This window comes from Miscanthus floridulus, chromosome 16, assembly GCF_019320115.1.
Source record: "Miscanthus floridulus cultivar M001 chromosome 16, ASM1932011v1, whole genome shotgun sequence".
NCBI classification, from domain to species: domain Eukaryota; kingdom Viridiplantae; phylum Streptophyta; class Magnoliopsida; order Poales; family Poaceae; genus Miscanthus; species Miscanthus floridulus.
In genome coordinates, this window is record NC_089595.1 from 50369674 (window position 1) to 50396264 (window position 26591).

The 26591-nt window shown below is 44.2% G+C and overlaps 2 protein-coding genes and 1 pseudogene across 2 annotated transcripts; 1 reads left to right on the forward strand and 2 right to left on the reverse strand.

The window, feature by feature from the left end:
- Window positions 1-5822: 5822 nt before the first annotated feature.
- Window positions 5823-14203, reverse strand: LOC136512435 (glyoxysomal fatty acid beta-oxidation multifunctional protein MFP-a-like). The gene is made up of 15 exons (XM_066506397.1): window positions 14073-14203; window positions 13434-13505; window positions 13301-13357; window positions 13169-13222; window positions 13008-13075; window positions 12823-12904; window positions 12099-12154; window positions 11711-12001; window positions 11539-11625; window positions 10974-11148; window positions 10778-10899; window positions 8384-8547; window positions 8056-8310; window positions 7276-7397; window positions 5823-7160 (listed from the first exon to the last, which is right to left on the reverse strand). Exons 1-15 carry the CDS (start codon window positions 14164-14166, stop codon window positions 7015-7017), a joined length of 1845 nt encoding a protein of 614 aa, XP_066362494.1. The 5' UTR covers window positions 14167-14203; the 3' UTR covers window positions 5823-7014.
- A 194-nt stretch (window positions 14204-14397) lies between these two features.
- LOC136510671 (vegetative cell wall protein gp1-like) lies at window positions 14398-15216 on the forward strand. The gene has a single exon (XM_066505045.1). It carries the CDS (start codon window positions 14398-14400, stop codon window positions 15214-15216), a length of 819 nt encoding a protein of 272 aa, XP_066361142.1.
- Window positions 15217-17044: 1828 nt separating this feature from the next.
- On the reverse strand, window positions 17045-24092 carry LOC136514004 (uncharacterized; annotated as a pseudogene).
- Between the last annotated feature and the right edge of the window lie 2499 nt (window positions 24093-26591).

Genomic DNA, 26591 nt, shown 5'->3' on the forward strand with positions numbered 1-26591 from the left:
GTTCTCACAAGAAGAAAGGACAAACGAGCATGCTTAGGTTGCAAGGTGATACCAGGGAAGTGTGTTGGTTCTCAACATAAACTTTTGGTGGCAGACTTTCGTTTTTAGGTGCGTGCCCATAGAGATAAACAAGCTAAGATTGAAAGAACAAAGTGGTGGAAACTGAAAGGGGAGACATCAGAGGTATTTAGGGAAAGAGTTATCAAAGAGGGCTCTTGAAAGGAAGAAGAGGACATAAACAACATGTGTGAGAAGATGGCAATCAACATTCGGAAGGTGGCCTCAGAGGTGTGTGAAGTAACCAAAGGAAGTGGAGACGAGGCTAAAGATACTTGGTGGTAGAACGAGGAAGTCCAAAGGGCTATTAAGGAGAAGAAAGAATACTATAGACGCTTGTACCATGACAGGAGTGTGAACAATATAGAGAAGTACAAGGTGACAAAGAAGGCTGCAAAGTAAGCTGTAAGTGTGATAAAGGGTAGAGCGTACGAGGATCTTTACCAAAATTTGAGTACGAAGGAAGGAGAGAAAGACATTTATAGGATGGCTAGGGTTCGTGAGAGAAATACAAGGGACTTCAACCAAGTTAAGTGCATTAAGGATGAAATGGAGCATCTCTTGGTGGAGGATGAGATCCGACATCGATGGCAAGAGTATTTTGACAAATTGTTCAATGGTGAGAATACGGACACAACCTTTCAGTTGGATGAGTCTTTTGATGACACCAATAGACGCTTTGTGCGGAGAATCCAAGAATCTGAGGTCAGCGAGGCGTTGAAAAGGATGAAAGGAGGTAAAGCGATGGGACCGGATGGTATCCTAATCGAGGTGTGGAGATGCCTCGGGGACATAGCTATAGTATGGCTAACCAAGCTGTTCAACCATATTTTTCGATCGAACAAGATGCCTAATGAGTGGAGGAGAAGTATATTGGTACCAATCTACAAGAATAAAGGAGATATTCAAAGTTATACTAATTACCGGAGAATTAAGTTGATGAGCCATACTATGAAGCTATGGGAGAGAGTTATCGAGCATCGCTTGAGAGCAATAACGCGGGTCTCTACGAACCAATTTGGTTTCATGCCTGGAAGGTCAACCATGGAAGCCATTTTCTTAATAAGACAAGTGATGGAGCGGTATAGGGAGAAGAAGAAGGACCTACACATGGTTTTTATTGACTTGTAGAAGGCTTATGATAGAATACCAAGGAATGTTACGTGGTGGGCTTTGGACAAACATAAAGTCCCAACGAAGTACGTCGGGCTCATTAAGGACATGTACAACAATGTTGTGACTAGAGTTCGAACAAGTGATGCAGATACGGATGACTTCCCGATTAGGATAGGACTACATCAAGGGTCAGCTTTGAGCCCTTATTTGTTTGCCTTAGTGATGGATGAGGTCACAAGAGACATACAAGGGGACATCCCTTGGTGTATGCTTTTCGTGGACGATGTAGTGCTAGTTGATGAAAGCCGGACAGGAGTGAATCAGAAACTGGAGTTATGGCGGGAGACTTTAGAGTCCAAAGGTTTTAGACTCGGTAGAACTAAAACTGAGTATATGAGATGTGACTTCGGCACTACTACTCGGAAGGAGGAAGATATTAGTTTGGAAGGTCAAGTAGTGCCTAGGAAGAATACCTTTCGATATTTAGGATCAGTGCTACAGAGAGACGGGGATATTGATGAAGATGTTAGCCATAGAATCAAAGCATGGTGGATGAAGTGGCGCTAATCATCTGGTGTCCTATGTGACAAAAGGGTACCACAGAAGCTAAAAGGCAAGTTTTATAGGACGGCGATTAGACCTGCTATGTTGTATGGTGCATAATGTTGGCCTACGAAAAGACGACATGTTCAACAGATAAGTGTCACAAAAATGCGTATGTTGCGTTGGATTTACGGTCATACAAGAAGAGATCAAGTTCGGAACGATGATATACGTGATAGATTAAGAAGGGATCGAGTTTGGAACGATGATATACGTGATAGATTAGGGGTAGCACCAATTGAAGAAAAGCTTGTCCAACACCGGTTGAGATGGTTTGGACATGTCCAACGGAGACCTCCAGAGGCACTGGTGCGTAGTGGAATCCTAAGCCAGGATAGTAACGTGAAGAGAGGCAGAGGAAGACCGAAGTTGACTTGGGTAGAGGCAATAAAAGGAGACTTGAAAGGATGGAATATACCCAAAGACTTAGTCTTAGATAGGAATGCTTGGAAGACAGCTATTCACATGCCTGAACATTGATTGCTTCTGCTGGGTTTCAACTTTAGCCTACCCCAACTTGTTTGGGACTTAAAGGCTTTGTTGTTGTTGTTGTTGTATACACTTGATGTATATTTTCGATTGGACACCCTAGTATGGAACTCATGTATGGGTACTGCTCATGTAATATGTGATGGACATGTCTGAGACCTGCTTATTAATAATTTCCTCTCTTTTATCTGTTGTTCAAGTTGTATGTTTCCATATGGTGTACTTCATGCTTGGCTGGTAACCTATTTAGGATGGCTTCACTTGCTGGTGCTGCTGGGTTTGCATCTGCTGCTGACTTGCTTGGAGGGGTTGCTGGAGGGCCAACAGGAGTTGGGGCTGCTGTAGCAGCTGCTGGTGGTGTTGCTGTAGGGGCTGCACCTGACGTGGTTGATGTGGAGGGTGATGCACCTATGGAAGTGCCTGCCCAAGGGGGTGCTGGTAGTGCAAGGGCCCCCATGAGGTGGAATAACAACTCATCTGGGTTTTTCCTTAGAAGGATGGCCCAAATTGTGTCTGATGGGAGTAGGGCTGACAAGTGCTTCAAGGATAAGGATGTCAACTCAGTGGCAAAGCTTCTTAGGGAGTATACTGGTGAGGTTGTGAGCCCTACTCAAGTGTACAACCACTTGAGGAAGTGGAGGCAGAAGTGGGCTAGGGTTTGCAAGTTGAAGGACCTTAGTGGTGCACTATTTGATCAGGACACCCATGCCATTATCCTGGAACCAGAGCACTACCTTGGACATTGCAAGGTAGACAATGAGTCATCAACACTTGTAGTCACTGTTTCTCATCTTCCCTGTTTGCTTAACCAAATAAAACGCCTGCAGGACCACCCTAAGGATGCTGAGTTCCTCAACACACCTATCAGATTCTACACTGAGATGGAGACCATCTTTGGTGGTGCTATGGCTACTGGTAGGTATGCCATAGGGTCTAGTGAGCCTCTTGGTGTCAACCAAGCTGACAGTGTGGCGGCTAAGATAGAGGGCAATGGATTCACCTGTGCTGCTGAGGTGAAAACCCCCTCTAAGGTTGGTGAGGGCAGCAAGGCCACTGAGCTGCTCACATCAATAGTTGGGGGAAAGAGGAAGAGGCCCAACTTCAGTGAGGATGAGATGCTTATGATGACCAACATGACAGATGCTATCAACAATGTGGCTAATGCACTTAGGGAGACAGGTCCTGCACATGTGGATCTTGACCTCTATCTTGCAGTCATGGAGATGCATGGCTTCACCACTAAAGTCCTCATTGTTGCCTACACCTACCTGCTAGAAAACAAGGCCCTTGGCATAGGCTTTGTGAACATGGCAATCAACCATAGGGACATTTGGCTGAGGAACTACCTTGCCAAGAACTACTATATGTAGTTCTGTCCAACTAGGATAGCAAGGCAAAGAGGGGGTTGACTGTTGAGGTGTATAGTTCCTCCACCTTGTATAGTTCCTCCACCTCCCTCACCCACTCTCTTCTCTTTTGGGTTCCATTTTGGTGTAGCGCCTGTGCAGGTAGATGGCTGACCAGCACTCATCCTTTTGGGTTTGCTTAGTAGGAGGGTGGCTAACTATAGATAACCAAGTCTGACTTGGGTACTGCTATTTGTGCCTACTTCTTGTGGGCTGAATTGCTATTTGGACACAACCTTGTTGTATTAATATGCAACCTCTGTTGCCTGTAGGGTTTCCTTACCTATCCTGTGCATTCTGTTGTTGCTGCAGTAAATGAGATGAATTGGGTATGGCCAATGATGCAAGCTTATTAAAACTAATGAGGTGGCTGTATAATTTGATTTTCCATGTCTTCTTGCTGTTTCTCATGGTTGTCATCGAACCCATGTGACACGTCCATTCCCTAGCAACACATGGTACAGTAACTATAGTGATGGCTGGGAATGGACGTGCACATGGCTTTCATGGCCTTCATGATTTGGTTGGTGAACATCTGTTAAAGGACCTAACTTGATCTGTGTTTTATTTTGGAAATACAGCCACCAATGACTGAGTTCAGATTGTTGCAGCAAATACCAAAGCTGAGGCCACCTACATGTGGTGGCCTGAACTAACATGTGTTTATTCTTTTGTTTCCTACATTTGTTTCATCTGTTGTATTCTGTGTCAACTTTATTGGCTATGCTTCTTCATGTTCTTGTTGCTGCAATGAGAGGAATGGGATCATGGCCGATGATGCAAAACCATTTACACTTATGAGGTGCCTGTATGCTGTTTTTGATGTCTTCTTGGTGTTTTTCATGGTGGTCATCGAACCCGTGTGAGACGTCCAACTAGTTGGGCCAGTATATTCAGCTAAAGAATTCGGCCCAGCTAAAGAATTCGGCCCACCTAATAGCTGGCCCATTAGGGTAAGATAAGAGTGAGTGTCTGAGTGACGATTAACGAGTGAAGGAGCTGGCTGCAGCCGCCGCACACGGCACATTTCTCTCTCGCTCTGGCTCTGCTCTCTCTCGCAGCTCCGTCCGCAGCGGCGCAGCTCCGTCCGCGGCCTGCAGCTCCCTCGCCGACGCTGCTCCGTCCGCGGCCTGCAGCTCCATCCGCCGGCGCAGCTCGTCCGCGGCCTGCAGCTCTGTCCGCAGCGGCGCAGCTCCGTCTGCCGGCGCAGCTCGTCCGCTGGCGCAGCTCCGTCTGCAGCGGCGCAGCTCCGTCGGTCAAGTGCTAGGGTGTGGACGATCTACGAGAGCAAGTTCCTGGAGCACGACCCCGAGCGCCACCTCGCTTGTCTCCTCTCCTGTCTCGCGCGGACAGCGTTCACGAACAAGGACTGCGGCAAGGGCGAGCGCGAGGCACAGTGGGCGGTAGAGCAGAGGGCACTCCACGGCCTGAACCAGCTCGCCACCTCCTCCTCCGACCTTCTAGTCTGCAGCTCCGTCCGTGCCTCTCGCCGGCGTCCGTAGCATCAAGATGAGCCACCACTCTGCCTCCTCTGCCATGTTTACATATATTTACATCATAATATATATAGTATATACATGGTCGATCAGGCCATCTAGGCACAAGGACGACTAAATGTCCGACTAGCCGATTAGACCGATTAGGATCGACTAATTGTCCCTTATCGACGACTAATCGTCCCTTATCGACTTATCGGTGGTCATACGACTAGCCTCGATAATACGATCTGAAAACATTGGAGACGTCCATTCCCTAGCAACACATGGTCAAGTAACTGTAGTGATGGCTGGGAATGGATGTTCACATGGCTTTCATGGCCTTCATGATGTTCTGGTTCAACCTCTTATTTGGGACTTTGGTTGGTGCTCTCATTGATTTGTTGGTTTTTTCTGTTATTTGATGGATGTACAGGCACCTATGATTTACTTGAGAATGTAGCAGCAAATTGTTTAAAGCTGAGGCCAATACATATTTTTTTTGCCAATGATGTCAACTATTTACTTGTACACTTATAGAATCAGTTTATTGGTCGACATTTGATATTTACGATTTGGTTTACCAAAATCGTAGATCTTCAATGTCGCCTCATGCACCGTTTCTGATCTGCAAAATATGTCTGAGGCACTACCTTTCTTTGCTTGCCTACTAATAGCCATTGATGTGAGTGAAACTAAGACTATGGCAAAATTCATCTAACTTAGCACCACTGAGGCTCTTACAAATATTTACATTGCAGATTAATGGCTACATGCTATGTGGTTTTTGAGGGTTACACCCCTGAAATTTACTTCACTTGGCATGAGTGTTCTCTGCAAGTGTTTGGCTACAAAAATGCTAGGTACAAGAAGTACCAAAACTATGAGCAAGCACTGCATCATTACAAGCAGCTACCGTTTCCCAACAGTCTCTTCCTTCTAATTGTTCTGCTGTTGCTGTTGCACCATCTGATGATAAGCTTGGAGATTGGAAGATTGTGATGAGTCTGGCTCTTTTGTTGCTGGTTGTAGCTCTTTGGATGAGACTGACCATGTCTAGGTAATGAAACTGCAATGTCTAGGCCGATGATGACACTAATCCATCTGTGATCTTTGTTCTTTGCATCTCCTACATGTGCTGCATTCCTCTCCAGAAAACTGTTGAACTGTATCCTCATCCTAAGTGATGGCTGTTCTGTGCTGTTTTTTTTTGTTTTTTTAACCTGACTATGATGAATGGGAACAGCAATTAGTCCGAGGCCATGTTATTGCCAATTTTCTTTATTTCATATTGTTGTAAGCTTTTGTTTGGACGAAATTTAGTTTAACTGAACCTGACATGATTCAAATCTTGTTCTGCTGTTGTATCCCTTCCTCCTGGTGGTTTCTTGGGCCATGACCAGCCTGGCCCGAATCAAACAACATCTCCAACTAGCAGTTGGAGGTAGTTGATGATGGGCCTTGCTGAAGTGATGGAATCAAACAAAGCCTAGACTGGACCTGTCTCCACTGCTACAAGGAAATCAAACAGGGGCACTTGTGCACTCTGGGCCTGGCTCGTGGGCCTGGCCTCCCACAGCACCGAAATCAAACACACCCTTAAGAGCTCAGGGAGGAAGATCCATTGCCATAGCCATGTATACCAACATGGAAGTGAGCACAAACTGAACCAAAATCTTTCTCCCAGCCTTTGTGAGCAAATCCGCTTTCCAGCCTGGAAGCCGATCAGCGACCAAAGCACCGAATTTCCCACAATTCTCAGCAACTTGCGCAGCCCATTATGCATTTGTTTTAGATCATCTAGAGAAGTGTGCATGGAGAAAAATGACAGAACACATGCGGATCCTCCTTGGAAAAAGAGCAAAAAACTAAAGGAGATATAGGATCATGACCTTAGGATCTTGCATAACACCTGCCATGTTCCTTGATTTTTCAATGTACTTTCCCAAATCAGGATCTCGAGAGGCTTTGCGCTTATCGTCATATACATAGAAGCCCTTACGAGAAGATTCACCTGAACATTCCACAGATAAAAATATAGGAAAGCTGCAGCTGTTAGAAGAACAAACTCAATTGGGCTCATAGTTTGAAGCAAATTATGTGTCAACGTATTTTCAGACTGAAAGCACCTGTCCTATTATCCTCAACAAGAATCTGAAGCAGCATTGATTGGTAGCATCGTTCAGGATAACTTTGGTAATATTGCTTTCTTGTGGCAATAGCAACACCAAAACCAACAAGATCAGCTAATCTGTATGACAAATTATCAAAAACGAAACCCAATGTCAATCAAACAGTTATCTGTTGAGACAAAACAAGGTGCCACGATGAATCTGAATCGGATAACTAGGGTATGTTGATACCGCCCTACTTAATGCACAAAATGGAAAGAAGAAACAAAGAAAGAGCAATACAAGTGTACAACCAGGAACAAAAGCAAGCGGTACATCTGCTTCAAAGAAAAGGAAAGCTATACGTAAATGAATTCTACAAAGTAACCATATTAAGAAGAAAACATGCCATAAATGCACTCTGTTCAGCCCACAAGTTTACTTAACCAAAGTTAAGTAATATATGGGCGTTAAGCGTTATCAGGTTGATGATGGATAACTCAACAGCAAGACATGGAAGAAAACAAGGACTGCATGTGACAGATGGCTGATACAAAACAGTAGTAGTGCAAGGACTCATCCCTTAGTCAAAAGTTTCAGAATCTACTTGGTTCCTATTGCACCAAAAAACAAGGTCATAATCTTGATTCTTCTAATGCAGGAAGCTGCTTCAACCGATTTAATTATAATGGAAAGATCGCATAGTTTCAGACAAACCACAGCAGACAAGAAAAAGCATGGCTATGTTCAAACTCAATTCCTGAAGACAATAACAAAAGGCCATGTGTAGCTGCTTACCGGAAGGGCCCCATTGGCATTCCAAATTGTGTGATCACACGATCTGTGTGATACACATCCAGACCATGATCAACAAGAAAACAAGCTACCTGAGCGTAAGGAAAGAACATCCGATTGACAGCAAAACCTGTGCAGTTGCCAACAACTATTGGTGTTTTCTGTATCTTCTTTGCAAAATCAAGCAGGTCCACAATAACTTGAGAAGAAGTATGATGAGTACAAACTATTTCCAACAGTGGCATGACATGAGCTGGACTGAAAATTAATGCATAAATTAGATACATGGTTTGAGAAAAGGGAAACAGAATGTAGGTGCAAAACACACTACCTAAAGAAGTGTGCACCGACAATGCGATCCTGAGAAGCTGTCTTCTGACCAATTATGTTCAGGTCTATTGTTGAAGTGTTTGTGGCAAATATGCAATTATGATGGCAATACTTCTTAAGATCAGAAAATATTTGCTGCTTCAGAAACATATCCTCAATAACTGCCTGTCCAAGTAGCCATCAAGATCATTGTCTTTTCAACTTTAGCTAAGTAAAACACTTCAGGTTAAGTAGACTAAGGATGCAGCGAATTTACAAGCTATTGTACAAAGTAAGCAACAAGGACAATATGTATTTTTGTTGCAAGAACATAATAATTATTAAGTAATATACTGTCAGGACTCTTCTAGGTTTCATCTAAACTTAGTTGGTTATGTCACAGCCCTGCGCAGGGGGCCGGCGGTGGCTGGCTGGGCGGGTGTGGTGGCTAGCCGGGGCCGGCTGGCGTGGGCGTTGGCCGGCTGTGGCGGGCAGCAGCTAGGGCCGCGGGCGCAGGGGTTGGGCAGCGGCGGCGCGCGCGCGCGAGAGAGAGAGAGAGAGAGGGGCTTGGGGTTTAAAGAGCAAAGCTCTATTCTTGCCTAAGATTGAAAGGTTACATCACTCCTCTATTTATAGTCCTGGGAGACTTGACCCCTAAGCAATCTAGACTTGACCTCCAAGTAAGCCCTATTTAGAGTCCTTATAGATTTGGACTTCTACATTCCAAGCAAACCTGTTTCCTAAACAAACTCAATCCTTATTTCCTAAACAATTTTCTAATTATTTTCCTATTTATTTCCTAAACTTCCTTTTATTCCGAATCCTCCGGGATATGGGGGGATTGAGTGGCGGCGGTGGCCCACCCCCCTGGCCGCGCACCTCCCTTGCCACGCGCAGGGTGGCCTGGCACCGGCCAGTGCTCCGTCTTGGGTCTCTCCTGGCCCGTTTGGACTGATGAGGGGGATCTGGATCAGACGTGTGACAGGTTACTTCCAATAACGTAAATCAATAGTTCAAACCACACTCAAAGGTAGGAGTTTTGTGGGTTTTACCAAGTAGCCATTACAATATCTTCATCCTTAAGCCTCCCATAAGAATTTTTTTTTCTTTGTTTCTTAGATACTTCCTCGACCCAAATTATAATACGTCTTATAATTTGGAACGGAGGGAGTACTTGATTGGTTCTGATGTTATAAGAAACACGTAACTAGTTATACCTAAGCCAATGTTTTCAAGGCGGTAAGGCGAGGCGAGGCGACTGACTACCGCCTTACGCTTAAGCGACTAAAGCGTGAGGTGAGGCGACGCCTTAAGAAATTAATTAAAAAATGAAAACAGCAGCTTAGAGCAGTAGATGAAGAAAAAAGGAAAGGAAAAAAAGAAAAAGAAAGGAGCCGAGTAAGAAGTGGGCTCGCCCAGCCCACTAGGCAGACCATGTGCTCCTTCCCCTCCTGGCGCCGCCGCTCCCCACTGCTATTCCGCCTCCACACGACGGCACGACCGCACGAGTGGCTGCTCTGCTTCCCTCCGCCCCTCTCCGGATGCCCTGCTCTGCTTCCCTCTCCTCCTGATGCGCTGCTCTGCTCTTCCCTCCGCCCCTCTGCTTCCCCTTCCTCTCTCTCCTCTGCTTCCCCTTCCTCTCTGGTCAGTGCTCTCAGATCGACAGCCGCCGCCGTCTCCCCTTCAAGATCTCCTGCTCGAGGGAAGACTGGAGGAGGCGGCTCGGGTCCTGCTCCTGCTCGATGTTCACCAGAGGAGGCGGTGGGGAAACAGCAGTCCGCCGGCGGCTGCTCCTCGCGCGGGTGGGGAAGAGGGAAGGGAGAGGCGAAGCAGCTCGTGTCCTGCTCAATGGAGGACCAGAAGAGGCGACGGGGAAACAGCAGCCCGCCGGCGGCTGCTCCTCGCGCGGATGGGGAACAGGGGAGGGGGAGGCGGAGCCTCGGCGGCAGCAGCTTCTACCGGCGGCGCGGGCGAACGCGTTCGCGCGGGTAGGTCCGTCTTCTCTGCGAGCGCTCCTCTCTCTGCTCTCTGATTTCTCCTGCGCTCCTCTCTCCCCGCGCGCCTAATCTCCCGCGCGCGCGATGCTTTCCCCGTCCTTTCTCCCACGCCCGCGTTTGCCATCCCCGTATGGCGCCCGCCTTGCTCGATTTCGACGAATCGGATGCCAAATCGACGACTTTCGGACGCCATGGTAGTAAGGCGGACGCCATACCAATCTGAGGCGAGTCGTCCGCCAAATCGTCCCGCCTGTAGCGCCTTGCCGATTAGGCGACGCCAAAGCAACGCCTTAAAAACATTGACCTAAGCACATGGTATAACTTTGTTAGAAGCTACCTCTCTATATAGGTGACAAAGCCGAATAAGCAGCGCTATCTCATATTAATCAGAGAGTGGTGAATATAGATATTGGGTCTACCTCAATGACTACATCTGTATCTCTGAACTGTTCATAGTCAAGAACACCACATAGTAGAGACAGTTTCTTTTTATAATCTTCTACAGTAAGTTGACCCTTTTTGACGAAACTCTGCAAATTGGCTGAACAAGAGAACAAACTTCTGAGGAACTTGAAGTCAATCCCAATAAAATTAAGAGAAGTGAATAAAATATACCATTAATTCTGTTAATGCCAGCAGATAAGAACTGTTCATTTACTTCTTTCAGGACAACATTGAAGTTGTTCAATATTAATATTGTTGCAATGCCTGATCCCATTAGACCACCCCCAATGATAGCTGCCTTTTTAATTTTCCGTGCTGTCAAACCCATGTTGGTAATATTTGGAATCTGGTGGTGGTAGGTTGATATCGTCAGATAAATGAAAGGCAGTAACATGGATTTGTAATGCATCTCTCTAACAAAAGGACTGGGTTAGCATGTGTAATTTGAGATACAATTATATTTATATTTATGTTATAAAGGCACTTGAAAAGAAGTTTACTGGAGTAACAAAAATCCTGCAACTACATCACAAATATCCAGAAATTAACTTCAATTTCATACCATAACTTGATTTATCTATAAATTACAATAAATAAACTTATTGTGACCATCAACATATTTGGTCAACCATTCTTAAAAGGATTTGCAATAAATAAATCAAAGTTCTGAATATGGCTGATTATATGAATGAAAATGGATATGTTGAAGATGCTTTGACCTCATATTTCTACCAACCTTTGAAGTAGCACGCTGAGCGAAAAAAAAGTGTCTTAAGCTTTTGCTTGTTTCAGACTGCTCAAGCATTTTCCCGGAGAGGGCTTCCTGTTAGAAAATGAAAATATACTAAGAAGCACTGGGGCAATACTAACATAAAATAGCACCAATTGGTGATTTACCTTCATGAGACCTGCAATAGGCCAGAGACTATTCCTTCTTCAATAACGTCAATGCAAACTATGGGATGCTGAACATTAGCAGCCTTCATTTTAGCTTGAACTCTTGCAAATTTCATAACATCCTTCACTTCCGCAAGATCTGGAAGTTTATCAGTCCTGTGGAGACTTCTGAACCATGGTTTCTTCTTTTCAACAATTTCTAGAGCCCAGGAACAGGCAGCGTTGACCAATTCATTAGCTGAAGTAACAGCATCAACTAAACCGATTTCTTGTGCCCCCGTACCTTTTATAGTCTTTGACATCTATTAGGAGAATACACCAGTACTCAGTCAACAACAGTCTATGTAGGTTTGTGTCATGACCATCACTGCAACTTATATTAATACAATTCAAGCCTACCAACATCATCTCAAGGGCTTTTGGCAGGCCAACAAGACGGGGAAGACGTTGAGTCCCTGCAAAAAGTTAAGAACTTCAACACAGAAAATGGAAAAAAAATCAAGGAACACACCTCTGGGCATTATCTTATCTTATTACAAAAGTTGACAAAATGTAATTATTTAGAACTTTGAATCCTAACTATGTTACAGTAACTATTGTTTGTGGGTAAATATTTTGCTATCTTGAATGGTTAATATGTTCAGCACATGGTTAGCAGTATGATTAGCAGTAATATGTCCAGAACATGACCTTTTAAATAATTATTATAGTTAGAGCAGGAGTACTTCAGCCGAACTTTTGCTAGCAAACTATTTTTCTTTGTACTTCCCAATTCCTGCTGTATGGAAACTGTATTTGGTGTTCATCCACTAGAACATATCAGGCCTGTTTGGAGGAGCTAACTCCAACATGTTATGCTTCTAGTATGTACAGAAAATGTCAATGTATCTTTGAGAATTACAGAAGATTTAATTCTACTTTTATGGCAGGAATGCTTTCATATACCATTCATAGTGGAAATCTGAACATGGATGCAGGAGCCCTTTTGCCAAAAGGAGATAGGTGCAGGGTCAAACATAATAACGTTTAGGCCTAAGGCTAAAACACCACAAACAGGGGAGTTTGAGAAAATATTGGGGCATTTGTGAGAGTATATGTAGTATATGTTGGGGGTTGAGAATACCTCCCATTCCAGGAATGATTCCAAGCTGAAGTTCAGGTAGTCCTAATTGAGCTGACGGTGTTGAAATGCGAGCATGGCAAACCTGGACCGAAAGAGTTTTTGATGTATAACAAATAGCCGAGTATTTGAATAAAAAATACAGAAATCTGAAGCATGATATGATGAAAAACAACTTAGGCATATACCATAGCAAGCTCCAATCCACCTCCTAGAGCAATGCCATCTATAGCAGCCACTGACGGTTTGTGAGCATCTGGCAGCAACAAACAATCAATGACTCAATAATGGAAAATACTTGCTTACCAATATGCGTGTTTAGAGCAAGAGCAAGAGCATGATAAATTACCTTCCACTATGTCAGTCAAGAAATCGATAGACATGGATCCAGGCTTCTCATTTTCTGATGACATGTAAAATATTTAGTTATTCAGGAGTGGAAGGGGCCAGAACACACTTGGTACAGAACTGTCATTCTTACTTGGCTTATTTCCAAACGCAGATATATCGAATCCACCGCAGAACCTTCCTTTGGCACCTGTGCAACAAGAAAAACACTAGAAACACGGCACTAGCATAGGACACTTGACAAGAAACTTATTTTGGTGACTTACCAGTGAGGACGATTGCCTTGATATCATTCCTGCTCAGCGCCTCTGCATAGTTCCTCTGCATACTAGCTATGACTGCAAAACAGAAACAAGAGGGCCTATCAGACTGACACATTAATGGCCTGTGGCGTTGATTTAGGGGTAACATCGTACAAAGTTGCATGAGTAAGAACAATGATTAGCAGTTTTTTTTAGCAGGTAACAATGATTAGCAGTTTCACATAGCAAGTGGAGCACCACTACTGCTAGATTGCTTTATGAGGCCAGACAAACAGCAATCCTAGAATGTACAGCATGTATGATTGACCCTCAGAGGACGAGGCAACAGCCACTCCGCTAGAGCTGACATAAGTTGACTTGTTGCGTAAACAAAGCATACTCCAAAAGACAGCTATAACGACGGGAACAAAGAACAAAGTGCTGGTTACGCACAAGACAAAAGACGCAGTACTACTGTTCATCCACTAGCAGGCAAGGCAGCGAACAGTTCATTCCCCCACAGCTAGTGTTTCAGGCGAACTGGCGAAGCGAAGATCGATTGATCCAGGAGCATTCCCCACGCCAAGTCCCCAAACTAAGGAACCAACACGAGCGGAAAATCAGAGCGTCCGCGGGGAATGGGAACAGATTTTGGGGTAATACCGTCGAGGGAGAGGGCGTTGACGGGCGGGTTGGAGATGGTGATGACGGCGACGCCGTCTGCGCGCACCTCCATGGTGGTGGTGCCCCTCGCCATCTTCGGCGACGGCAACGACAATGCGGCGGGGCAAGAGTCGTGGGTCACCGGTGCCCTGGGTTTTATGGGCGTTTATGCCTGTTAGGCTATCTCAAGGAGAAAGACCCATACCAAAGATCCGTTCCGGAATCCAGGTGACGCACAGTGAATGAGTGTGATACCTAAATTCCTCCGTTTCTAATGGCGAAGGCAAAATATCTTCGGTCCTCTCTCTCCCACTCGGGTATGGGGATGGCGACGACGTGGGGCGACGGCGCGCTCTGGCGCTGGCGCGGCGCCCAGATCCGGCCCCCTCCCTCTCCTTCTTCTTCCCCGAGCCCGGCGGAGCTCGCGCCTGCGTCCGGCCCCCCTCCCTCTCCTTCTCCTTCTTCGCGCCCGCGGTTCGGCGGAGCTCGCGTCCGGCGGAGGTCGCGCCCGCGCCCGCGGCTCGGGGGAGCTCGCCCCGCGGCCCGGCCGAGCTCGCGCCCGGATCCGGCCCCCTCCCTCTCCTTCTTCTTCCCCGAGCCGGCGGAGCTCGCGCTCGCGTCCGGCCCCCCTCCCTCTCCTTCTCCTCCTTCGCGCCCGCGGTTCGGCGGAGCTCGCGTCCGGCGGAGGTCGCGCCCGGCCGAGCTTGCGCCCGCGCCGGCGGATCTCGCGCCCGCGGCTCGGCGGAGCTCGCCCCCGTGGCTCGGCGGAACTCGCCCCCGCGGCCCGGCCGAGCTCTCGCCTGGATCCGACCCCCCCCCTCCCTCTCCTTCTTCTTCCCCGAGCCCGGCGGAGCTCGCGCCCACGTTCGGCCCCCCTCCCTCTCCTTCTCCTTCTTCGCGCCCGCGGCTCGGCGGAGCTCGCGTCCAGCGGAGCTCACGCCCGGCGGAGCTCGCCCCCACGGCCCGGCCGCGCCCGCGCCGGCGGATCTCGCGCCCGCGGCTCGGCGGAGCTCGCGCCCGGCGGAGCTCGCGCGTCGTCTTGCCCCGACGGCCGCGCCCTGCCCCGACGGCTCCCACCATTTGGGTCGTCTCTCTTCAAAATGCAGATTTGCCTTACCAATCGCAGAGGACCCAGAATGGGTAGCTGGTTTCAGTCCTCCGTTGGAGAAGTGTTTTGGTACCAAAAATACTATGCTGAACGCATTTTTGCGTTTAGGTCGTTCGTTGGAGACCGTCTTAGCCTGTGACAGCCAGGATTTGCAAATCGCACAGCGGAACTCACGAGGCTGGCATTCTGACTTATTTATTCAAAAATATTCATAATAGTTTTTCTCACAGATTATGGAGTATGATTTGTTATAGCTAAAAAATTAATGGCGTGTCAACTGGAGATATATATATATATATATATATATATATATATATATATATATATATATATATATATATATATATATATATATATATACTACCCTATATATATCTCGCGTGAGTGCCGCGGCCGAACTTGGATTCTATGATTTTTAATAACAAATGAAAAAGAAAAGATATTCAGATAAATTTTTTTATAGTGGATTTGCCACGGTTCCCGAGCCTTAGCGTGGGCCGTATTCATCAGGCCACCATCCACGATTGCACGATTTAGGCCTATACAACAATAATCACCCGCAGCGGCGGAACGAACTGAAGAACGATGGATAGATACAGAAGAAACAAAAACGCGAAACAAGATCACCAACCAAAAGAGCACAAAAGTTCGAACGTTAGACATATGCATAGAGTATTAAATATAGATTAAAAATAACTAATTACACAGTTTGTAACTAATTTACGAAATAAATCTTTTAAGCCCAATTAGTTCATGATTTGACAATGTGGTGCTACAGTAACGTGCGTTAATGATGGCCTAATTAGGCTTAATAGATTCGTCTCGTGGCTAACGGATTCTGTAATTTATTTTTTTATTAGTATCCAAACCCCCCATGCGACACCCCTCGTATGACACCCAATGTGACATTCCAAAACTTTGCACCCTAGATCTGGCCCCTAGGAACTTCATGCTCGATGATGTCGTAGGGCCACGGTGAACGGGTCGACATCGGGTTCTAACCACTTGGAACTTCATGCTTGACGATGTCGTAGGGCGGCGGTGAGCGGTTCGACACCGGGTTCTGGCCGCTAGGAACTTCGTGCTCGATGATGTCGGAGGGTGGTGGTGAACGGTTTGACACCGGGTTCTAGCCGCTAGGGACTTCGTGCTTTATGATGTCGTAAGGCGGCGGTGAGCGGTTCGACACCAGGTTCTGGCCGCTTGGAACTTCGTGCTTGATGATGTCGTAGGGCGGCGGCGAATGGCTCGATGCTGGATTCTAGCCGCTAGGAACTTCATGCTTGACAATGTTATAGGGCGACGGTGAATGGTCGTGCACCGGATCCTGCCCACCGGGAAGACTATGCTTCAGCTCACCGTCGCTGATGCCGTTGGGAGCCTCAGTCGCCGACGTCACCGTCGCGAAAAGCACTAGGCCGACGACGGCAGCGAGGATTAAGGTTACAACGTAGCGGCGGCTGTGGACGTTGGTGCCCATATGGGAAGTCATTGTGGCTCCCCTACTTGCGAGTGGCTATTTGCGTTGTGATGAGAGAAAAAACATACGAGTCCCAAGGTTGGGTGTATATATAGGCGAGGTCGGGTATCAATAAGATGCATGCGTGTAGATCGATTTCCATATGTCAAAACCAGAATAATTCATCATCAGCGTCAAAAGTGCGACATTTATGTCAACTAGGTAGCGTGCCTGTGCATTGCTATGGGACAACTAAATTTTTTTACTAAAAACACATAGATCACACGATAAGTTAACAATACTGTGAAATTAAATACCGACATTAAAGTGACATTTAATCAAAAAAGCAAAGTTCATAAAATTAACACAGGTCACGGAGAGCGCGGCGTCGCAGGCTCATAAATTCTACCGTATAGACATTTCCATGATGCGGCTAAAATAATGTTTTATATCGGCAGGAAGAAATCTTCGATATCTATTTCTTTCGTGCGCCAATAACTCCACGAATAAGTTCCTCTGCATCTTCATACCATCATGTACACAGGTTCAAGTACATGTGCCTGTTACATAGGTAATACTACATGTCTTGAAAAATCTCTCAGAAAACTATAAAATAAAGTATGTTATACTCACCGTATAAATATATGTTAGGTCTATTCCACGCAGATATATACTGTAGAATAAAGTATCCACTTGAGTGTCTGTGTCAAGATTCACCATCAGTATAAGGAAAATGGACCCTAGGCCCATTTACTTTGGGTTTTGGTGTTTGATGACCAACACAACCAAATTAGACTAATGAATTTGCGAGTGTTTATTTTATAGTCCAACAGGGTGCAAGACGTGACTTGGACGAAGGCGACGTGATGATCCGATGATCAACACCTTAAGCAAGACCTTAGGAGTACAAGAAAAGACCCAAGATATCAAGCAAAGTCCAAGCATGAAGATAGAAACCAAGCCGTACGCAAGATCGCGAAGAAACGAGCTCGCAGAGGCGACCGGATGCTGGACCGGACGCTGGAAGCGTGACCGGATGCTGGACCGGTGGCTCGGTAGACAGGCGACCGGACGCAAGGACCGAACGCTGGCGGCAACCGACCAGACGCAGGACAGCAGCGTCCGATCGATTACAGTAAGGTTCTAGAGCGGCAAATCTGTGACCGGACACGTTCGGTGGTAGGCGACCGGACGCTGGCCAGCGTCCGATCAGCACATTGCTGGCTTAACGGTCGGGACGACCGGACGCGTCCGGTCAGGACGATTCAGCATCCGGTCAGTAGCAGCTTCGCGGGAATTCGACCCCAACAGCTACTTTCTCACTGGGGCTTATAAATACAACCCCCAACCAGTCATTTGAGAGGTGTGGAGCTAAGGAAACATATCAAGGGTGTTGATACACCATTTTAGTGATCTCCACATGCATAGTACTTAGTGTATTATTAGGTGATTAGCATAAGTGCTTTGCGAAGTGCTTAGGTTGATTAGACCACCGCTTATGCGCTTGCTCTAGGTTTATGCCTAGTGTTTAGTGAGGTTTGCATACCTCTTGCCACCCCGTGCTTGCGAGCACAAGTGTTGTACATCGGAGGGGCTTGAAGTCTTGCGAGATCACACCAACCGCGTTTATGGTGTGGCCGCCACCATGTACCGGAGGGAACAAGGCCCACGATATTTTGGCCGGAAGCTTGATAGTGAAGATGGTGGGGAGCATCCGGGAGAGGCTTACCGAGAGGCACATCGGAGACCCACTTGCGCATGGGGAAGGCCCGAGGCTATCCATGGAGTCACCCGGCGAGGGATTCCTTGCGAGGGGCTCCAACGAGGACTAGGGGAAAGCTTGCGCACTTCTCGATACCTCGGTAAAAATACCAGAGTCGTCGACGGGAGTTTGCATATCTCTACCTTGCTCTTTAGCTTCCGCATTTATATTGTTTACTTTACTACTTTTGCGGTAGAGATAGCTATACACTAGTAAAACTATAGTTGCACATCTAGATAGTTTATCTATTGCATAGGTTTTGCTAGGGTTAGAAAAAGAGGCCATAGTTTTGGAGTTAAAATTTTAAGTTGCCTAATTCACCCCCCCCCCTCTTAGGCGTCACGGTCCCTTCAATTGGTATCAGAGCCAGGTTGGCTCATATTTGGACCCTTGGCTTAACCGTCGTTGAGCCGACGCGATTGTAGAGTGGTTAGAATGGATACCACTAGGTCTCCATAATTTGACGGCACTAACTTCCCATACTATAAAGCTAGAATGGCTTGCCACCTTGAGGCGGTTGATTTGGGTGTATGGAGAGTCACTCATGACGGGATGAAACCCATCAAGAATCCCAAAAAATCCATAAAGAGTGATGAAAAAGAAATGCACTTCAATGCTAGAGCTAAAAAATACTTATTTGAATCACTTAGTATGGATGTTTTTAACCAAGTATTCACTTTAAATACGACACATGAAATTTGGTTAAAACTCCAAGAGCTCCATGACGGCACAAGCAATGTCCGTGAGCAAAAACATTGTCTAGCAAAGCAAAACTATGATTCCTTTACTATGAATGATGATGAGCTTGTTCGTGATATGTATTCTTGTTTGAATCTAATTATTAATGAGCTCCATTCTATAGGATTATTAAAGCTAGATGATGCGGACATCGTGAGGAAGATCATCTTCGTGCTACCACAAAAGAAATATGCAAGCATCATCACCATCCTTCACAACATAGAGGACTTGAGCAATATGACCCCGGGCATAGCCATTGGCAAGTTAGTGGCATTTAAAATGTCACGTAAGATGGGGCAAGAAGAAGCTTCTTCATCAAGTAAAGGCAAAGCTCTCGCTTGTAGCGAGAAGAAAAAGATGAAGGGCAAGAAAGTTGAGTCAAGCTCAAGCTCCTCAAGTGAAGAAGAAGAAGATGAGGATGATGATAAACAAGAATCAAGTGATGATGATCAATCTTCCTCCTCCACCTCCGACCTTGATAAAGAATCAATCAAACTTATCAAAAAGGTGGAGAAGATGATCGTAAGGCTCAATGTCAAGGGTGTGCCTATCCAAATTCAAGACCTTGTTTTCACTAATCAAAGAGACGAGTAAAGAAAGAGAGGATGCTATGGATGCGGCGAGTTGGGACAGTTTGTGGAAGTTTGTCCAAACAAGCCCACACCCAAGGCAAAGAAGAAGGCATGCAAGAACAAAGCCCTCACATTAATAAGGTCATGGGATGATTCCTCAAGTGAAGAAGATCATCACAAGAGGCGAGGGCGCAAGCACTCATCATCAAGCTCTTATCGTGTGTGTCTTATGGTACGAGGTAATGAAAGCTCATCCTCTAGTGAGAGCGATAGTGATGATGATTTGCCTTCTTATAATACAATTGTGCAACAAAATCTTAAATATGCTAAAGTTTGCACTAGTCAACAAAAAAAGCTCAAAAATTTAAAAGAAGAGCTAGGTAGTTCACAAGAAGCATACAAAAATTTGCTTGAACAATATGAAAACTTTGCAAATCTTAATGTTGAACTATCTACTAAAATTGAGAAACTTGAGACTAGTGCACCAACAAATGCATGCACAATCAATGATGAGCAACTTTTAAAGAAAAATGAAAAATTAAAAGAAAAGTTAGCTAGCTCACAAAATGATTATCAAAGTTTGCTTGCTAAATTGGAAATCATGTGCAAACATTGTGATGAGCTAACTAATAAAGTTGCTAATCTTGAAGCCATCAAAAATACCCCCACCAAGGCATCTAAAAAGAAATGTTCTATCATTAAAAAGGATGCCTCTACTTCTTGCAATGATTTATGTTTAGACTCACCTTTGTGTAACCAAGTTTGTGTTGAGAAAGTTGTTGTAGATACATGCACATAAGAGGTTACAAAGGAAAATGAGCAACTCAAGCAAGAAGTAGCTCGCCTCACCAAGGACTTGACTCAAGTGAAAGGCAAGGCGAAGCAAACTCAACTTCATCAAGATAACACCGTCAAGGGAGTGAAGAAGCTTGATGAAGGACAAATTGTGGTTTGTTATGTATGCCACAAGGAAGGTCACAAGTCCTATGAGTGCAAGGTGAAGAATGGGGGAGGAGCAAAGAAGAAGGAGAAAAAGCAAACAAGCAAGCTCTCTAACACCTACACCAACAAGGTAGACAAGAAGGCCTCTACACCTTATCTCTTGAAGAAGAAGAAAAATGACAAGGTGGTGGCCATCAAGGTGAACAAGCAAGCCAACAATAGGGTCAAACGCTTTTGGGTGTCAAAGGAAATCATTTCTAACATAAAGAGCACCAAGAAGGTTTGGATCCCGAAAGGGAAGTAAGAAGTCCATCGGACTTTGGGGAATTTGGAGACTTGACAAAATTTGGGTGCATTTTATGGGGTGCATCAAGTTCGACAAAGTCATTGCCAAGTAGGTTAGTGAATACTATGGACCCAAATTTTCCTTCCCATGTTAGGTAACTAGATGTCATTACTTTCAATTAGTTTTCATTTCAATTGTTTGTTTTTCAATTGATATACTCTTAAAGCATCTAGTTATCTTTCATGCCTATGTTTGCATTTACATACTTAAATATTTTGTCATGCATTCAATAGGTATATCATATGGTAGGCTTGTTCGGTTTCATTATCAACCCTTGGAGCAAACCTATATGGTTTAAAATTGTTTAAGAGCATGGCACATTGCTTGTTTTACAATTAATTATCTAATATGTGCCAAAGTTCAAATTGTAGATAATATCTCCCAAATATCATCTTTCAAGTGGTATTTTGATACTTAAATCAATGTGCACAAATTTTACAAGTATTCAACACTTGTGTGCACAAATTTAGGGGGAGCTTAATCTACAACTTGGATGCTTTGAGACTAACACTTGCTCAAATAGTATCAATTTTTTTTTAACCTATCACATGTGTAGTAGTCTCATTGTAAGGAAATTGGAATCCCCGGAGTTAAGCATCATTCTTCAATTGGCATCATCATGTTGATTTCATTTTATATTTATATGCTTTCTCCATGTATTATATAGATTAAACTCTCTTGTAAAATAAATTGCTAATTATGCATATGCCTTGCTTTCTACCAAATGTATGCATATATTGAGGGGAGCTTAGTCTATATAATGTGAGAGTCAAATTTTGTGATCCATTTCACTCTTTATACAAAGGACCACGAAATTTGACCCTCCCTTGTGCTACTAATGTCTTCTTTTTCGGTGTTTGATGTCAAAGGGGGAGAATTTGAAGGACCAAAGGCAAGCATCAAGCTGATGTATACAAGTGGAAATGGTCCGAGAAAGGGAGGAAAGTGGATTATGGATTAGTCTAAGTAATGGGAGAATTTTTTTTAGAAAGCTAGGCCTTAATCCATAGTATCATATGGGGACATTTGTAAGGGCAAGATGGTCTTCAATTGGTATCTAAGTAGTATCTTCTAGCATCATATAACCTTGCCCTTTGCATTGCATCCTAGCAAGTAGGTAGTTTTTAAATTTTCAAAATCTTATTATTTGCTTGCTTTGGTCGTGTTGTCATCAATCACCAAAAAGAGGGAGATTGTAAGGAAAATGGACCCTAGGTCCATTTACTTTAGATTTTGGTGTTTGATGACCAACACAACCAAATTAGACTAATGAATTTGCGAGTGTTTATTTTATAGTCCAACAGGGTGCAAGACGTGACTTGGACGAAGGCGACATGATGATCCAATGATCAACACCTTAAGCAAGACCTTAGGAGCACAAGAAAAAACCCAAGATATCAAGCAAAGTCCAAGCATGAAGATAGGAACCAAGCCGTACGTAAGATCGCGAAGAAACGAGCTCACAGAGGTGACCGGACGCTGGACCAGACACTGGAAGTGCGACCGGACGCTGGACCGGTGGCTCGGCAGACAGGCGACCGGATGCAAGGACTGGACGCTGGCGGCAACTGACCAGACGTAGGACAACAGTGTCCGATCGATTACAGTAAGGTTCCAGAGCGGCAAATCTATGACCAGATGCGTTCGGTGGCAGGCGACCGGATGCTGGCCAGCATCCGATCAGCACATTGCTGGCTCAACGGTCAGGACAACTGGACGTGTCCGGTCAGGACGATTCAGCGTCCGGTCAGTAGCAGTTTCACGGGAATTCGACCACAACGGCTACTTTCTCACCGGGGCTTATAAATACAACCCCCAACCGGCCATTTGAGAGGTGTGGAGCTAAGGAAATATACCAAGGGTGTTGATACACCATTTTAGTGATCTCCATATGTATAGTGCTTAGTGTTTTATTAGGTGATTAGCATAAGTGCTTTGCGAAGTGCTTAGGTTGATTAGACCACCGCTTATGCGCTTGCTCTAGGTTTATGCCTAGTGTTTAGTGAGGTTTACATACCTCTTGCCACCCCGTGCTTGCGACCACAAGTGTTGTACATCGGAGGGACTTGAAGTCTTGCGAGATCACACCAACCGCGTTTGTGGTGTGGCCGCCACCGTGTACTGGAGGGAACAAGGCCCGCGACGTTTCGGCCGGAAGCTTGATAGTGAAGACGGCGGGGAGCATCCGGGAGAGGCTTGCCGAGAGGCACATCGGAGACCCACTTACGCATGGGGAAGGCCCGAGGCTATCCACGGAGTCACCCGACCGGGAGCTTGGCCCTTGCGAGGGACTCCAACGAGGACTAGGGGGAAGCTTGCGCGCTTCTCGATACCTCGATAAAAATACCAGAGTCGTCGACGGGAGTTTGCATATCTTTACCTTGCTCTTTAGCTTCCGCATTTATATTGTTTACTTTACTACGTTTGCGGTAGAGATAGCTATACACTAGCAAAACCATAGTTGTACATCTAGATAGTTTATCTATTGCATAGGTTTTGCTAGGGTTGGAAAAAGAGGCCATAGTTTTGGAGTTAAAATTTTAAGTTGCCTAATTCACCCCCCTCTTAGGCGTCACGGTCCCTTCAATCAGCAATATATAGAAATAGTTAAATCATAGGTATTATTATTGTAAGCAACGGTGACTCTTAGTTACCCATCTATATCATCTATAATGTTTTATTCATGGATGAATTTCCATTAAAAGATATCCTCGTTCCATCCAGATAAGTACATTCACTGTGGACATGTACTGCAAGTTAAATCCAATAGTTTGCCTAGCATATATCAGCACTGATGTATCTTTACACCACTTTTCAACATGTCTAGAGTCAATTATGATAAGCGTCTTCTTCTACTAGTCGAAAACATAAAGGATATATCTTCCAACGTATAGCCATGGCAAAAGAAACTGCAAACATGGTAGCGATTAGAATAAATATATAAGAAACAAGTAATAAAAGTAGGAGCTAGCGACTTACATATCTATATTGTGGTAAGTTGTGTTCTATATTCTCACATACACCAATCGCAACAGCCATTTCTTTCGCACTGTTTCTTTTACGGTATTCTAGACTTTTTGTTAAAGCACACATTTTCTAGATTAGTATAACTTGGCCTATTTTATATAATTAGAAAAACAACAAATAAGACAATATAATATAGCACGATAATAATTATAAAAATATGTTTACACATAAGCTCAGGTCCATGTGATGCTTAATAACACTATTGTATTGTTTTAGTGTTCTGTACTCTCGAGCTGTCTGAAAGTGAACACCTAAGTTGAAACAGTGAGACGCCTCGATCATTCATTAATAACTCTTGTAGGTTCTTGACACTTAGCGCAATCATGGAGGGATGAAAACCTTGAACCCAAAGCTTCCTGCAAAGCATTAGACACAGATAATGGTTATTGTCATATAAGAGAGCACACTATTATTAGTAAAGTAATTAAAATGAGCATGGAGAAATATTAAATCAAGCAACCAAGCTCATGGTGAAGCAGCAACATTGCTTTGAATAATTTGATCATTGTATAAATTAAATCAAGCAACCAAGCTCATGGTTGAAATATTAAATAGTCTGGATACTTTGATTATTAAAAACTAAATGGAGCAACCAAATACGTTGGCAAACATTGTGCGGTCTACATATTTTGAATCTTTCTTACAAATGAAAGGCACGAAGTGGCTCTTATTGAACTAAAGTCATGTCATTTATTGAAAGTGCATGTCAAAAGTGTGTAAATAATCTTATTATTACTTATTTATCTAAATCGGTGAGTAGGCATCATGGCTTCTCCATGAGACGCAACGTAGTGTCATACTATGTAGACTGCGCAATGTTTGTCCGTGCATTGCAACAGAAAAAATAATAATACCACAATAGCATAAATATGAATGTGTGTTATACTGCTACCTCCAATTTTATCAGTGTAGAAGAAGTGACATTTAATAGTAATATTGTAAATCAAACAAACTAAACATGTTAAATAGTTTGATAATTAATTGTACAATGAGATAAATTTGTGCACAGATAAACTTTACGCGAGTATATTCCTTCATCGCCAATGAAAATTGTAGCCTTCCATTATATGGCATCAAAATCTTGATCGTGTATTCACCAATCTACTAAAGGAGTACTTCTTAGTTTATCTAGTGTAAATGATGCTCCAAAGCAACTTTGCCCTCTCTAACCTTCTCCTTGACATGGAGGTTCATTGATACTTGGTAAATTGTGCTACCGGCCATAGATAGACATCCTTAGATATAGGACGTCAGCTCAATATTTCTTTTACTAAATTGTACCGTGGAGCCAAAAGAAATAGCTTTTGAAAGTCATTTTCCATATCCGAACCATTCATTGCACATGCACAAAAGTTGAGTACCGATAAGTGAAAGGCATGAGTAAGTTTGAGACAGCAAATGATGCGGAACTTGAGTACAGATAAATGCACGACATGACAGAGTTTCAGGCAGCCAATAGGACATCAGTATACTTAATTGTCAGATTTATTAGTGGTGAAGCATTCCAGGAATCGCATAGAGTCATAGGTATCTTGTGAAAAAAAATCAAGGAACTGTATAGTGTGTAAATATCAGAGACTCATGTTAAAGAAAATATGAAAATAGTTGTTCTAAAACCGAGCAACATGTGCTACTCTGCTCCAACAGAAATACAAGATTGACAAAACAACGATCCTTGACCTGCCTTCATTTGATGATGCTATTTATTTGATCTCACTATGTTTCACACAATATTGAAGGGACTCAAATGAAGATCAAACAATGTTTCACACAAAATACATCTTCACATGCGAGATTTTCGTATTGGTCAATTTGTTGGGAATTTAAAAAAAAACATGCAAGGCTTTTGTTTTAAGGTATAGTCACAGACTCTTCACTATGTTACATCAAAGTGAACACTCCTGTCTCAATTTAAGAATCTAGAGGTTTTCATGTCGTGTTGATAGCCTGATAAGCTGTTATTGGTCAAGATGGGCAATCCTCTGAATCTGTCATGACTGCATTGCGCTCTGAAAAGTTCATAGGATAATATTGATGGTTCGGCTATATCTCTGAAATTAGGGTGAGTTGCAAGCAGCCTTTTCTTTCATGCAAGATTAAATTTACTGAATACAGAATATTTGTTGATTCTTATCCTAAACCCTATAGACCAAATGGATAAACTTCTATAGCCACATGGATGACCTCAAACAAATATTATTATAGACACTAATACAAAATTATAAAAGGCACTTTTTACTCAGGCCAGTTGTAGTGGTCTTACAGTAGGGTACGTCCGTTTCCCTTCAGTTTCAGCTCTAAAGAAGTATCCAGTTGCTTATGTCAGTTCAGGTATAGTCACAGACTCTTCGCCGTGTCCTGCTTCGCCTAGGCTTTTCATCTACTCAGCCAATGCCTGAACAATTCAGTCCAATACTCAGTGAGAATAGCTGAATACTCCATCCAAAGAATTCAAACCAATGCAGTTCACAGAGAATGTTGTTCAGAGATTGATTGAAAGAAGAAAACTAAAAAAAGTTTGGAAATTGAATCGAATTGAATGGAACTGACCTCAGCCTACCTCAG